The sequence below is a fragment of the Diachasmimorpha longicaudata genome, chromosome 3 (assembly GCF_034640455.1).
Source record: "Diachasmimorpha longicaudata isolate KC_UGA_2023 chromosome 3, iyDiaLong2, whole genome shotgun sequence".
Lineage (NCBI taxonomy): Eukaryota > Metazoa > Arthropoda > Insecta > Hymenoptera > Braconidae > Diachasmimorpha > Diachasmimorpha longicaudata.
The window spans coordinates 3,591,452-3,605,005 of record NC_087227.1 but is presented as its reverse complement, the minus strand read 5'-3'; the positions used below and the strand labels follow the sequence as shown (position 1 = coordinate 3,605,005).

At 40.7% G+C, this 13,554-nt stretch overlaps 2 protein-coding genes across 2 annotated transcripts; both read right to left on the bottom strand.

The window, feature by feature from the left end:
* Positions 1-1,472: 1,472 nt before the first annotated feature.
* Positions 1,473-3,562, bottom strand: LOC135160174 (uncharacterized). Its single transcript, XM_064116412.1, has 2 exons — positions 3,214-3,562; positions 1,473-1,784 (listed from the first exon to the last, which is right to left on the bottom strand). Exons 1-2 carry the CDS (start codon positions 3,379-3,381, stop codon positions 1,566-1,568), a joined length of 387 nt encoding a protein of 128 aa, XP_063972482.1. The 5' UTR covers positions 3,382-3,562; the 3' UTR covers positions 1,473-1,565.
* An 812-nt stretch (positions 3,563-4,374) lies between these two features.
* On the bottom strand, positions 4,375-5,184 carry LOC135160172 (uncharacterized). The gene is made up of 2 exons (XM_064116411.1): positions 4,794-5,184; positions 4,375-4,715 (listed from the first exon to the last, which is right to left on the bottom strand). The coding sequence occupies exons 1-2, from the start codon at positions 5,158-5,160 to the stop codon at positions 4,483-4,485; spliced, it is 600 nt and encodes a 199-aa protein (XP_063972481.1). The 5' UTR covers positions 5,161-5,184; the 3' UTR covers positions 4,375-4,482.
* Between the last annotated feature and the right edge of the window lie 8,370 nt (positions 5,185-13,554).

Sequence of the window (13,554 nt, the reverse complement as noted above, 5' to 3'; positions counted from 1 at the left end):
CTAAAGTTATATTCTTATCTAGAAAAACAGCAAGAACGTGTTTTATATTATGATACAGATTCGGTAATTTACGTTAGCGATGGATCAAATGAATTACCGCTAGGGAATTTTCTAGGGGATTTGACCGACGAAGTAGAGGGCTACGGAGAAGGAAGTTTCATTACTTCTTTTGTCTCTGGGGGGCCTAAATTTTATACTTATCGCGTAAAAAAACCGGACGGTAGTATTGCGGAAGTTAGCAAAATAAAAGGGGTTAGACTGAATTATGAATCGCGTAAACAAATTCATTACGACTCGATTCGCGCGCTCGTTGTCGATAAAGCAGATCCCTACCAGATCGACTATCATGGTATTCGTCGGACAGTGTATCATGACGTCATCATGAAACCTGAGAGTAAGATTGTACGTGCGACAGGCCCAAAACGGCGGCTTGATGGTTTCGCGACACTGCCCTATGGTTTCAAAAAACCGCGACTGAACCGCTGATAGTTGGCGCACACTGTTTTTTAAAAATTAAGTATTTTATGCATTTAGATTGATTGTAGTAGTTTTGTATAATATTGTTATGCACGAAAAACGTTTGTAGGCCTGCATTATTTAATAATTAATTAAACAATTTAATGAGTAGGGGCTATTCCTCCACTCGCTTAATATTTATTTGTAGACTCGAATAGTTATTATTAAGGGATAGGGAATCGTTTGTTGATAATTAATATCCAAATTACATATTTTTAAGTTTATTTGTTCATTAGATATTAATTTTAAAAAAAATGGGCCCTACAGTGTTTACATTTGCGCAGAGCCTCCTGGTGTCAGGAGGCGGCCCTACGTTTTTACCGACACTGTGGAATTCTGGGAATCTACGTTTCTGGGAGGGGTTACCGATTCTAAGGGGGCGCCACCGTCAGCTTTGACTGGCGGGTTTTTAGCCGTTCGTATTTCGAATTGAAATACGAAGTTTCAAAAACCCGCGGCCCGCGAAAATTAAAATTATCTGTAAGAAAAATGTAATTTATACGAAGAAATAAATAAATAAATGAATAAAAATTGAAAAGATTCCCTTTACGCTTATTCCCCCCACCCATTTCCTATTTAATAATATTTTAAAAATAAAAGAAGTAAGTGTTTAAAAAAGAAAGACAACAAATATTTATTTTTAAAAAAATTTTTTTATCAAAAAACTTAAATCTAAACTACATTTTCTTTTTTTTCGTCTTAATAATAATAATGATCTTAAGACTAATATACATGCTTTCTTAATATTTAAACTTAAAACTAAGGGAAAACATGAAGAGAAATAAATAAAAATAGAAAAAAGAAAATATTTATTAAAAAAAATTTTATTAAAAAATAAAACTTAAAACTAAAATACAAATTTTTTTTTCTTTAAATATTAAAGTTTTTTTTTTGTTTCGTTTTCTAATTTAAAACTAGGGGAAATAAATAAATAAATAAACAAGTAAATATTGCTTTTAAAATTTTGTTTTATTTTTAAAAAAACTTAAAATTAACAATACATTTTTTTTTTTTAATTTAAATCAAGTTGGAGGGGGGGGGCAGGGGTCTCAGTCCCACTGCTCCAGGGACCAGTCCTCCTCCGTCAGGTCAGGCTGGGCGGGCTCCTCCCCGAAGAGGATCCTGAGACTCCAGGCATCCCACACGTCGTATAGGGCGAGCACCTGCTCACCCTCGGCCTCGAACTGCCGCGACTCGCGCCTCAGAGCGCGGATCCACCGCGCTCTCGGGGTGTCTGGGCCTACACCTCCCTCCCAGCGAGCTCCGCGCTGAAACAAAAAAGACAAAAATACATTAATATTAAATATATCTATGATTATAAGAAAATGAGGAAAAAAGGGGGTATTTCAGGAAAGGAATGACAGGAAGGGGTTAGAGGGGATAAAGGGAATAGAGAGAGAGAGAGAGAGAGAGAGAGAGAGAGAGAGATAGAGAGGTAGAGAGGTAGAGAGGTAGAGAGGTAGAGAGGTAGAGAGGTAGAGAGGTAGAGAGGTAGAGAGGTAGAGAGGTAGAGAGGTAGAGAGGTAGAGAGGTAGAGAGGTAGAGAGGTAGAGAGGTAGAGAGGTAGAGAGGTAGAGAGGTAGAGAGGTAGAGAGGTAGAGAGGTAGAGAGGTAGAGAGGTAGAGAGGTAGAGAGGTAGAGAGGTAGAGAGGTAGAGAGGTAGAGAGGTAGAGAGGTAGAGAGGTAGAGAGGTAGAGAGGTAGAGAGGTAGAGAGGTAGAGAGGTAGAGAGGTAGAGAGGTAGAGAGGTAGAGAGGTAGAGAGGTAGAGAGGTAGAGAGGTAGAGAGGTAGAGAGGTAGAGAGGTAGAGAGGTAGAGAGGTAGAGAGGTAGAGAGGTAGAGAGGTAGAGAGGTAGAGAGGTAGAGAGGTAGAGAGGTAGAGAGGTAGAGAGGTAGAGAGGTAGAGAGGTAGAGAGGTAGAGAGGTAGAGAGGTAGAGAGGTAGAGAGGTAGAGAGGTAGAGAGGTAGAGAGGTAGAGAGGTAGAGAGGTAGAGAGGTAGAGAGGTAGAGAGGTAGAGAGGTAGAGAGGTAGAGAGGTAGAGAGGTAGAGAGGTAGAGAGGTAGAGAGGTAGAGAGGTAGAGAGGTAGAGAGGTAGAGAGGTAGAGAGGTAGAGAGGTAGAGAGGTAGAGAGGTAGAGAGGTAGAGAGGTAGAGAGGTAGAGAGGTAGAGAGGTAGAGAGGTAGAGAGGTAGAGAGGTAGAGAGGTAGAGAGGTAGAGAGGTAGAGAGGTAGAGAGGTAGAGAGGTAGAGAGGTAGAGAGGTAGAGAGGTAGAGAGGTAGAGAGGTAGAGAGGTAGAGAGGTAGAGAGGTAGAGAGGTAGAGAGGTAGAGAGGTAGAGAGGTAGAGAGGTAGAGAGGTAGAGAGGTAGAGAGGTAGAGAGGTAGAGAGGTAGAGAGGTAGAGAGGTAGAGAGGTAGAGAGGTAGAGAGGTAGAGAGGTAGAGAGGTAGAGAGGTAGAGAGGTAGAGAGGTAGAGAGGTAGAGAGGTAGAGAGGTAGAGAGGTAGAGAGGTAGAGAGGTAGAGAGGTAGAGAGGTAGAGAGGTAGAGAGGTAGAGAGGTAGAGAGGTAGAGAGGTAGAGAGGTAGAGAGGTAGAGAGGTAGAGAGGTAGAGAGGTAGAGAGGTAGAGAGGTAGAGAGGTAGAGAGGTAGAGAGAGAGAGAGAGAGAGAGAGAGAGAGAGAGAGAGAGCCAAAAACTTACCATGAAGGCCTCGTCCTCGACATCCGCCAACCATTTGGCGGCCCTGGCGTGCAAATCCTGGATGGCGAAAATGTTTTCGCCTTCCAGGGATTCACCCTCCTCGTCCTCCCACCGCAGCCACGTTTTTGCCTCCCTCAGGTAGGCTCTCTCCCTCCTGGTGGCCAGCATCTGTAAATTGAAAAACAACACAATGAATTAAAAATTAAAAAAAGATAAACAGAATGAATGAATTTAAAAATTAAAAAAAAACAAAGAGAAGAAGAATGAATTTAACAAACTAAAAAACTAGAACAAACGAAAAACGAAAAATCTAAAAACTAAAAACAAACGAAAAATTGAAAAACTAAAACGCACAAAATGAATTTAAAACTAAAACAAACGAAAAACAAAAAAAAAACTAAAACAAACAAAATGAATTTAAAACTGAAACAAAATAAAAACGAAAAACCAAAAAAACTAAAACAATAACGAAAATAATATGAAAAAAAACGCGGATTTGAAATTTAAAAAAAACGCGAAACGTATAGGCATGCCGACATTTAAACAATATAAAAATACGCGAAATGAAAACCAAAAAAAAAAAAAAAAAAGAATATAAAAATACGCGAAATGAACCCACAGACGCGAAAAAATGAAAATTTAAAAAAAAAACCGCGAAACACATATAAAAAATCGCGAGAAAAACGTCACGCACCAAAAACCGCGAAACCCCACGAAAAACATGCACAAATAAATATTAAAAAAAAAAAAAACTTACCTCGCGGACGTAATCCTCCTGGCAGGCTCCTGCACACGTCACTTTCACCATTTTTTCAATTTTTTTAAAAAACACACAAAAGAACGCTAAAACAGGACAAGACACTAGTCCTCGGGGATGTCGGTGGTGAAAGAGGGCGAATAGTGGGACCTCACGGTTTATATAACTTTTGCCCCACTATTTCGCCCTCAACCCTCTAAGCTGTAAGTTAGAAGGAGATGAGGGTAAGGATATATGCGGGAAAGACGAGGAAAAAGTCAAAATTGTTCTCTAAACCCTCTAAACAACGAGAAGAAAAGAGACAATAAACGAAAGACTACAGGACGCCGACGAAGAAGAAGCGAGAGAGAAATTTCTCCTAGCTTCTACGTGAAAAAAAAGGGCTGGGGACAGGAGAGGGAATATTGGGTCTTGCCTAGCAATAAAAAAAAGTCACGACTCACAGGTAATGCAATAAAATGTATGACTTTTATTTCAGCTATCCAAAAAATACAAAAATGTTTAATAAATTTTTAAGCCGAACGGTTACTGGGTGATAACGGGGTGAAATCAAGACTCTGGATGACCAATCCTTCATCATCATCATCCCCGCTTTGATCCAATTGCATCGCAATTTGATCAAGCTCTTTTTGGCGCTGCGTTGGAGCCCATCGCCCTTCGTAATCGTCCTCGCGATTCCTTTGTTCTAGATACGCGCCCAACGCGACTAGAACGGCCTCGATTTCCTCGATAGTTTTTCGCGGTTCTGAAATGAAAAAAATACAAGATTAGCTTAAATCAATCTAATCTCAAAATTCGTATAATTGATTGATTAAGTACTTACTTGTAGGGGTTGAGGCCGCGAAATTCAATGATCCATGCTGAGCATCTTCACCCTCGCGTTCCAGGATTAAATTGATTACCGATGGAGTGCTGGGAATGATCTCGATCGATGAATCCAATTCCATCATGGGCTCAGGGATGATATCCTTCGATGTGTTGTCCTTGGATCGATTTTTTTCTGATTCGCGAGCTCTAAATTGTCTTTGTTTTTCCTTAGCTAGTTCGCGACGTTTTTCGCGAGCGATAAAGTCGGCCTTCTTTTTTTCCGCGAGTTTTAAACGTTTTTCGCGAGCCTGTATTTTTTTCAGATCCTTTTTCTTATCAATGCAGTTCACTTGATTGAATAAATCAAGATCTTTTTCTAACATATTAATCCATAACTTTTTTGATGTGAAACATCTATAGGCGCACCCCTAAACTGAATCGTTGGCCTGGCGATACTTGCCGTGGCGAGCATTCGCCAGGCTATACTAAGGTATGCCTATCTATATTCTGTGTAGTAGAGTGTACGGCGTGGCTTCTCACTCAGTTCGACGTTGTTGTTTACTACGGTACACATAACCTGCGTTTTATTTAATTTTTCATTTTAATTTTTGACAATAAAATATGTGTGACAGTGATAACTCAGAAGATCAAAGTGATCAACCTTGTGCAAAGAAAGTGAAACTACACTATGGTATACTACCAAGTCATCAGTAAGTAGATCGTATTTTTCAAGTCTCCATAAATGTAATTATTATATTTTTATATTTAATTAATTATATTCATATTAATCATATTAATAATTTATATAAATTATATTAATATTATCTTCAATTAAGGATTCTTTTATTATTCATGAAGGAATTAATATAGAAAAATTTATTAATAAAATTTATACTTGCAAATCTTTAGTCATATATTGCAATAATTAACTAAGATTTGAGTTCATGAGTATATTGAAGCCACACTTAAATTTTTTTTTTTTGTGTATTTCAATATCATATTGTTTTAAATATTTCAGTTCCCAACAATCATCAGAAGGATCACAAAATATTATTATTGAAACTGGACGTCACCCTGATCAGTTAAACACAAGGCATACTATCAATGTTGTGTCAGACTTTATTAATCGAATAGTACCAGACTATTTTAAACTATTGCATCTATTGGAAATGTGTGTTCTTCACATGTTAAACTACAAGACGGAAGTGAATTAATTATGATTGTAATATACATTTCACCTAATAACAAAATGGATCATCTCATTTCATTTTTACATGAAAGGTTATTTCCTTATAGTCAAACAGGTTCAATAATTCTTAAAGCGAATAAACATAAACTACCATTATTTTTAGCTGCATATTTCAGTGTAAATTTTGCAAGAGCTGAATCAATGCCATTAATGACATTTCTTCAAAAAGAATTTCAATGGCAAATCAATAACGATCCAAAAGAATCTACTACCAAATATGGAACAACAATAGATGCTGTATTTGTGAGATATCTTGATGGTGTTTCATCCAATACTTTTGTAACGTACTTTAGTTATCATCGACCAATCGTCACAGTAATACCGGCAGAGGAAAAATCGAATATAACTATTATTGAAGCCACAGATGAAAATATTGAAATTGTGGCAACTTGATACTAATATCGAATTTTTATATCATGTAAATAAATGTTTATTAAATAAAGTTACCATTTACTGTAAGAATCTCGTAATACTTCATTTTTTCATTAGGCTATATTTAATTCCTGTAATAATATTATCTTTTATGCATATTACTTGTACACACACGATGTTTCACATCTGCCAGGCGTCCCATGACGGCTCATTTTTTTCTTCTGTACTCACTTGTATAATTTCACTTGTTTTTTTATTATTGACTTTCAGGATTTTAGAGCCACTTTGAGTGCTACCGGGTGATTTATGGCCCAATCGTCTGGCTGAGTTTTTCTTCTTCTTTTCAACCTTTTGAAGGTCAAAGTCAATATTTATGACAGGACCTGTCTTGGAAATCTCATGTCTTTGGAGTTTCACTTTTTTCACTATTTTTTCAATTGATCTTTTCTCATCACTGTTATATTGCACTACACGATCACTAATTATCTTAATTCCGTTTTGATTGGCCTTGTTTCCACCATATTTAGATTTTTTAGGTTTAAAAGTTCCAGGCTGATAACCTGATTGATAACTGGATTTTGGAGATGAGTTCATTTGACTTGATATCATTTTGACGTAAAAAACGTAAATGCAGTAAAATGATCTCACTGGGGTCCTTGATGCATCCCTAGTTTAGAGGAGGAGGGGCTAAATTTTCCACACTTTTTTGAAGATTTGCCCTTGGTGGGGGGTCCTTTGCATACCTGATGGGGGCGGATGCTCGAGTTTTCCTTTTTTTCGCCCCCCCCACTTGTTTTGCATTTGTTGGCTATTGAAAGGAAAGGTCAATGATTGGCCCATTTCCTTTCTTGTAGACCAATGTCTCCTCCCCCGCAGGGAGATAATATTCTTCCTCACACGCCCTAAAAAAGTAGTACCAATAGAGTTTTTCCCCCACTCCTGCTTTGCATAATCTTGTGTGTTCTATGCAGTCGAAAAAACCATTTGACTTCGACATTTTATATAATAATACATCACTATTATGCACAATTGCTTTAGTAACCACAGCCAAAGTTTTTGCATTTTTCGCATATTTCCTTTCATTTAATAAATTCGCGATTGCAATGCTTCTCAGTGATGGAGGATTATATCTCATTTGAAAATTCGATTCGATTTCTTTATTAGATTCTGCAGGTTCTTCATTGTAACATACTTTAAAAGTCGTACACATGTCTATGCCCTCCTCCTGAGAGTGTAATTTATCCCTGCGATATCTGATATGGATTTTATTCCATATTTCACCGAGAAATTTATATTTACATACGCAAGAAGGATCAACAAGGAAATCTTCCACTTCGCATTCCAATCCTGACCCTATCGCGATTTTCCGCGCTTTTGCTGGAATGCACATGTCATCACTGTCTAGGTAATCATCATCGGTATATTTATCAACACATACGCGTACTCTTTTCTGGCGAAATTGAGGCTTTTGTCGTCCCTCATACGATTCGCGACCCGCGAGATATTTTTTAAGGGACTCTAAATCGTAACTTGCAAAGTTTTTAGACATTTTTACTATTGCAATGCCTTTTAACGAATGACAACAAACGCGTCACTCGATTTAACAAAAAAAATCGGTATAGGAAGGTTCCATAGTAAGAGTGGGGGTACCGCGCAACATACAAAAACCGCGAAAGTGGGGCGCATGTGTGACGCCGCCGCCGCAGAACTCCCTGCGGTGGGGGATAATGTGTGACGGTTATAGGTCTGTCATGCGTATAGTGGGGGATTCTGTCCCCTCCACTCTCATACGTAGCGCTATAAAACGCGGGTGCTCGCGGTGGATTTGATTCAGTCGTCCTGATTTCATCCATTCATTTTTTCAACATGGAGAGCAACAAACAAAAGGGATTCAGTGATGCTGAACAGCATGTGGTCTTGTCTCAAGTTATATCTTTGAATAGATCAGAGACAAAACAAATTCGTGTCGGCTTAAAAGTTACGTGTTTCGGTCAATTCGTCCCGGTTGTGCAATTTATGGGCGTACGCCCGAAACGCGCCATATTGTCAATGACACGAGAAGAATGGGCCCTTTTTTTCAACGATTTGGATGCTGTAACCGATTACTTTGACCCTGAGAAGTTCCACCCAAAGATCAACCACAATCTACCTGCAAAGGAATTTGGGGCCATAAACGTGAAATTCCACCGCAGTTTTGAAAATCCCTGCGTGACCTTTGTTCGCAATGATGATGCAAATCAGACTCCCATAATGATGATGGGACAGAGCATCATTACATTGAAAAACAAGGCTGCATGGATTAATCAGTGGCTGGATTTCTTGGAGACATTGCCTCTCAAGGAATATAAGGAATCGCTTGTACAATCAATTAAAGGAATTGCTATGAATTATATGGATTATAATAGAATGCCTGCCACGGAGGATCTTCATCATCGCATACGCGTAAGTTTCGAGGAAATTTATCTCATGGCTCGCGATGATCTTCGACGTACAATACCCCACGAAAATCTTGGTTATTTGTATCAATTATTTGGAGAATTATTCCATAATTGTTACAATTATTTGGATAAATTCGCGGGAGGGGCTTACAGAATGCCCTCATATTGAAAAAACCATACACAAATGATTTTATGTAAATGATTTGTAAAATGGAACCTACTATTTTTATGAAATATAAAAAAAGATAAAATGTAAAGCCTATGTTTAATTATTTATTACAAAAACCCTCAACATCTTTTCAGGTACAAAAAAGACGGAAGGCAAAAAAACATTTTTGAACTTTAAATAAAAAAAAACCTTTTAAAAGGAAACAACATGCAATAAAAGAGAGAAAGAAAAACTTAGTCAAAAAAAAAGGAGACATCGTTGAGAATTTTTCCAACGGTCTTCCATAGAAAGGGAAAATTTATTACCCTAAAAAACCTGTAAAAAAATTATCCATTTACTGCGCCATTCATGCCAGGGCATTGCGCAATCCTCCATCTAAAAAAAAAAATAATGGGCCCAGTTTCCCTTAACACGTGAACGACATTCCATTGCATAACAATGGAATGCTTTCAGGCGTTTTGGGACCTGCCCGCATTCCTTCGTCACCCACCCACCACCCACTTCCTGTCGAACAATGACATTTTTTGGGGACCCTCACCCCAGGGGGCCCTAGAGCGGCGACGTCCTCCTCAAATCCCGGTCTGGACTATCCATTTTTTCAGTAATTTTTCTTGCAAAATTATGGAGAATTATCCTGTTCCCCTTTCCACCTCATCCAAAATCCTATCCAACGATTTCCTTTGACGTCACAAGAAATGTGGAACGCTATATAAACTTCCCGTCTTGTTGATAACTAGACTAGGACAATGGGGAAAACGTGTTCGGACACGTCTGGAAAAAGGGGGGAAGGGGGGCGATTCCTGGAAGAAAATTCGCCAATCGTTCCCACTTACTACTGAGGCCCAGGAGCCGAGAAAAACGCGAAAAACGAAAAAATCGAGTTTAGAAAATTCCCGGACCCCTAGAAAAATCGGAAATCGTCTCACGAATTCAATGGCGCCAGCCAAATTGTCCTAGCTATGATATTTCCAAAGATATGGCCGAAAAACGGTATGAGCCCAAATCCCGGCCCCTTTTTCTCTGGGAGGCCCAGGAGCCGAGAAAAAAGCGAAAAACGAAAAAATCGACTTCAGAAAATTCCCGGAACCCTAGAAAAATCGGAAATCGTCTCACGAATCCAATGGCGCCAGCCCAATTGTCCTAGCTATGATATTTTCAACGATATGGGCGAAAAACGGTTTGAGCCCAAACCCCGGTCCGTTTTGCTCTGGGAGGCCCAGGAGGCGAGAAAAACGCGAAAAACGGAAAAATCGAGTTTAGAAAATTCCCGGAACCCTAGAAAAATCGGAAATCGTCCCACGAATCCAATGGCGCCAGCCAAATTGTCCTAGCTATACTATTTCCAAAGATATGGACAAAAAAAGGGTTGATACCAAATCCGGGCCGGTTTTGCTCTAGGAGGCCCAGGAGCCGAGAAAGACGCGAAAAACGAAAAAAAGTAGTTTAGAAAATTCCCGGACCCCTAGAAAAATCGGAAATCGTCTCACGAATCCAATGGCGCCAGCCAAATGGTCCTAGCTATGATATTTCCAAAGATATGGGCGAAAAACGGTATGAGCCCAAATCCCGGCCCCTTTTTCTCTGGGAGGCCCAGGAGCCGAGAAAAACGCGAAAAACGAAAAAATCGAGTTTAGAAAATTCCCGGACCCCTAGAAAAATCGGAAATCGTCTCACGAATCCAATGGCGCCAGCCCAATTGTCCTAGCTATGATATTCCCAACGATATGGGCACAAAAAGGGTTGATACCAAATCCGGGCCCGTTTTGCTCTAGGAGGCCCAGGAGCCGAGAAAAACGCGAAAAACGAAAAAATCGACTTCAGAAAATTCCCGGAACCCTAGCAAAATCGGAAATCGTCCCACGAAGCCAATGGCGCCAGCCAAATTGTCCTAGCTATGATATTCCCAACGATATGGGCAAAAAAAGGGTTGATACCAAATCCGGGCCCGTTTTGCTCTAGGAGGCCCAGGAGCCGAGAAAAACGCGAAAAACGAAAAAATCGAGTTTAGAAAATTCCCGGACCCCTAGAAAAATCGGAAATCGTCTCACGAAGCCAATGGCGCCAGCCAAATTGTCCTAGCTATAATATGTCCAAAGATATGGGCGAAAAACGGTATGAGCCCAAATCCGTTCCCGTTTTGCTTTAGGCGGCCCAGGAGCCGAGAAAAACGCCGAAAACGAAAAATCGAGTTTAGAAAATTCCCGGATCCCTAGAAAAATCGGAAATCGTCTCTCGAATCCAATGACGCCAGCCAAATTATCCTAGCCATGATATTTCCCAAGATATGGGCGAAAAACGGTATGAGCCCAAACCCCGGTCCGTTTTGCTCTGGGAGGCCCAGGAGGCAAGAAAAACGCGAAAAACGGAAAAATCGAGTTTAGAAAATTCCCGGAACCCTAGCAAAATCGGAAATCGTCCCACGAAGCCAATGGCTCCAGCCAAATTGTCCCAGCCATGACATGTCCAAAGATATGGGCGAAAAACGGTATGAGCCCAAATCCCGGCCCGTTTTGCTCTGGGAGGCCCAGGAGCCGAGAAAAAAGCGAAAAACGAAAAAATCGAGTTTAGAAAATTCCCGGACCCCTAGAAAAATCGGAAATCGTCTCTCGAAGCCAATGGCGCCAGCCAAGTTGTCCTAGCTATACTATTTCCAAAGATATGGCCAAAAAAAGGGTTGATACCAAATCCGGGCCCGTTTTGCTCTAGGAGGCCCAGGAGCCGAGAAAAACGCGAAAAACGAAAAAATCGAGTTTAGAAAATTCCCGGACCCCTAGAAAAATCGGAAATCGTCTCACGAAGCCAATGGCGCCAGCCAAATTGTCCTAGCTATAATATGTCCAAAGATATGGGCGAAAAACGGTATGAGCCCAAATCCGTTCCCGTTTTGCTTTAGGCGGCCCAGGAGCCGAGAAAAACGCCGAAAACGAAAAATCGAGTTTAGAAAATTCCCGGATCCCTAGAAAAATCGGAAATCGTCTCTCGAATCCAATGACGCCAGCCAAATTATCCTAGCCATGATATTTCCCAAGATATGGGCGAAAAACGGTATGAGCCCAAACCCCGGTCCGTTTTGCTCTGGGAGGCCCAGGAGGCAAGAAAAACGCGAAAAACGGAAAAATCGAGTTTAGAAAATTCCCGGAACCCTAGAAAAATCGGAAATCGTCTCACGAATCCAATGGCGCCAACCAAATTGTCCTAGCTATGATATTTCCAAAGATATGGGCGAAAAACAGTATGAGCCCAAATCCCGGCCCGTTTTGCTCTGGGAGGCCCAGGAGCCGAGAAAAACGCGAAAAACGAAAAAATCTAGTTTAGAAAATTCCCGGACCCCTAGAAAAATCGGAAATCGTCTCACGAATCCAATGGCGCCAGCCAAGTTGTCCTAGCTATACTATTTCCAAAGATATGGCCAAAAAAAGGGTTGATACCAAATCCGGGCCCGTTCTGCTCTAGGAGGCCCAGGAGCCGAGAAAACGCGAAAAACGAAAAAATCGAGTTTAGAAAATTCCCGGACCCCTAGAAAAATCGGAAATCGTCTCACGAAGCCAATGGCGCCAGCCAAATTGTCCTAGCTATGATATGTCCAAAGATATGGGCGAAAAACGGTATGAGCCCAAATCCGGGGCCGTTTTGCTGTAGGAGGCCCAGGAGCCGAGAAAAACGCGAAAAACGAAAAAATCGACTTTAGAAAATTCCCGGAACCCTAGAAAAATCGGAAATCGTCTGACAAATCCAATGGCGCCAGCCAAATTGTCCTAGCTATGATATTTCCAAAGGTATGGGCGAAAAACGGTATGAGCCCAAATCCGTTCCCGTTTTGCTTTAGGAGGCCCAGGAGCAGAGAAAAACGCGAAAAACGAAAAATCGAGTTTAGAAAATTCCCGGACCCCTAGAAAAATCGGAAATCGTCTCACGAAGCCAATGGCGCCAGCCAAATTGTCCTAGCAATGATATTCCCAACGATATGGGCAAAAAAAGGGTTGATACCAAATCCGGGCCCGTTTTGCTCTAGGAGGCCCAGGAGCCGAGAAAAACGCGAAAAACGAAAAAATCGAGTTTAGAAAATTCCCGGACCCCTAGAAAAATCGGAAATCGTCTCACGAAGCCAATGGCGCCAGCCAAATTGTCCTAGCAATGATATTCCCAACGATATGGGCAAAAAAAGGGTTGATACCAAATCCGGGCCCGTTTTGCTCTAGGAGGCCCAGGAGCCGAGAAAAACGCGAAAAACGAAAAAATCGAGTTTAGAAAATTCCCGGACCCCTAGAAAAATCGGAAAGCGTCTCACGAAGCCAATGGCGCCAGCCAAGTTGTCCTAGCTATACTATTTCCAAAGATATGGCCAAAAAAAGGGTTGATACCAAATCCGGGCCCGTTTTGCTCTAGGAGGCCCAGGAGCCGAGAAAAACGCGAAAAACGAAAAAATCGAGTTTAGAAAATTCCCGGACCCCTAGAAAAATCGGAAATCGTCTCACGAATTCAATGGCGCCAGCCAAATTGTCCTAGCTATGATATTTCCAAAGATATGGCCGAAAAAAGGTATGAGCCC

Coding starts and splice junctions, on each gene's coding strand:
- LOC135160174 (XM_064116412.1), bottom strand. CDS start 3,381: ATGCTGGCCACCAGGAGGGAGAGAGCCTACCTGAGGGAGGCAAAAACG. Junction 1,785..3,213: donor TCGAGGACGAGGCCTTCATG/GTAAGTTTTTGG, acceptor TTTTTGTTTCAG/CGCGGAGCTCGCTGGGAGGG.
- LOC135160172 (XM_064116411.1), bottom strand. CDS start 5,160: ATGTTAGAAAAAGATCTTGATTTATTCAATCAAGTGAACTGCATTGAT. Junction 4,716..4,793: donor CGCGGCCTCAACCCCTACAA/GTAAGTACTTAA, acceptor TTTTCATTTCAG/AACCGCGAAAAACTATCGAG.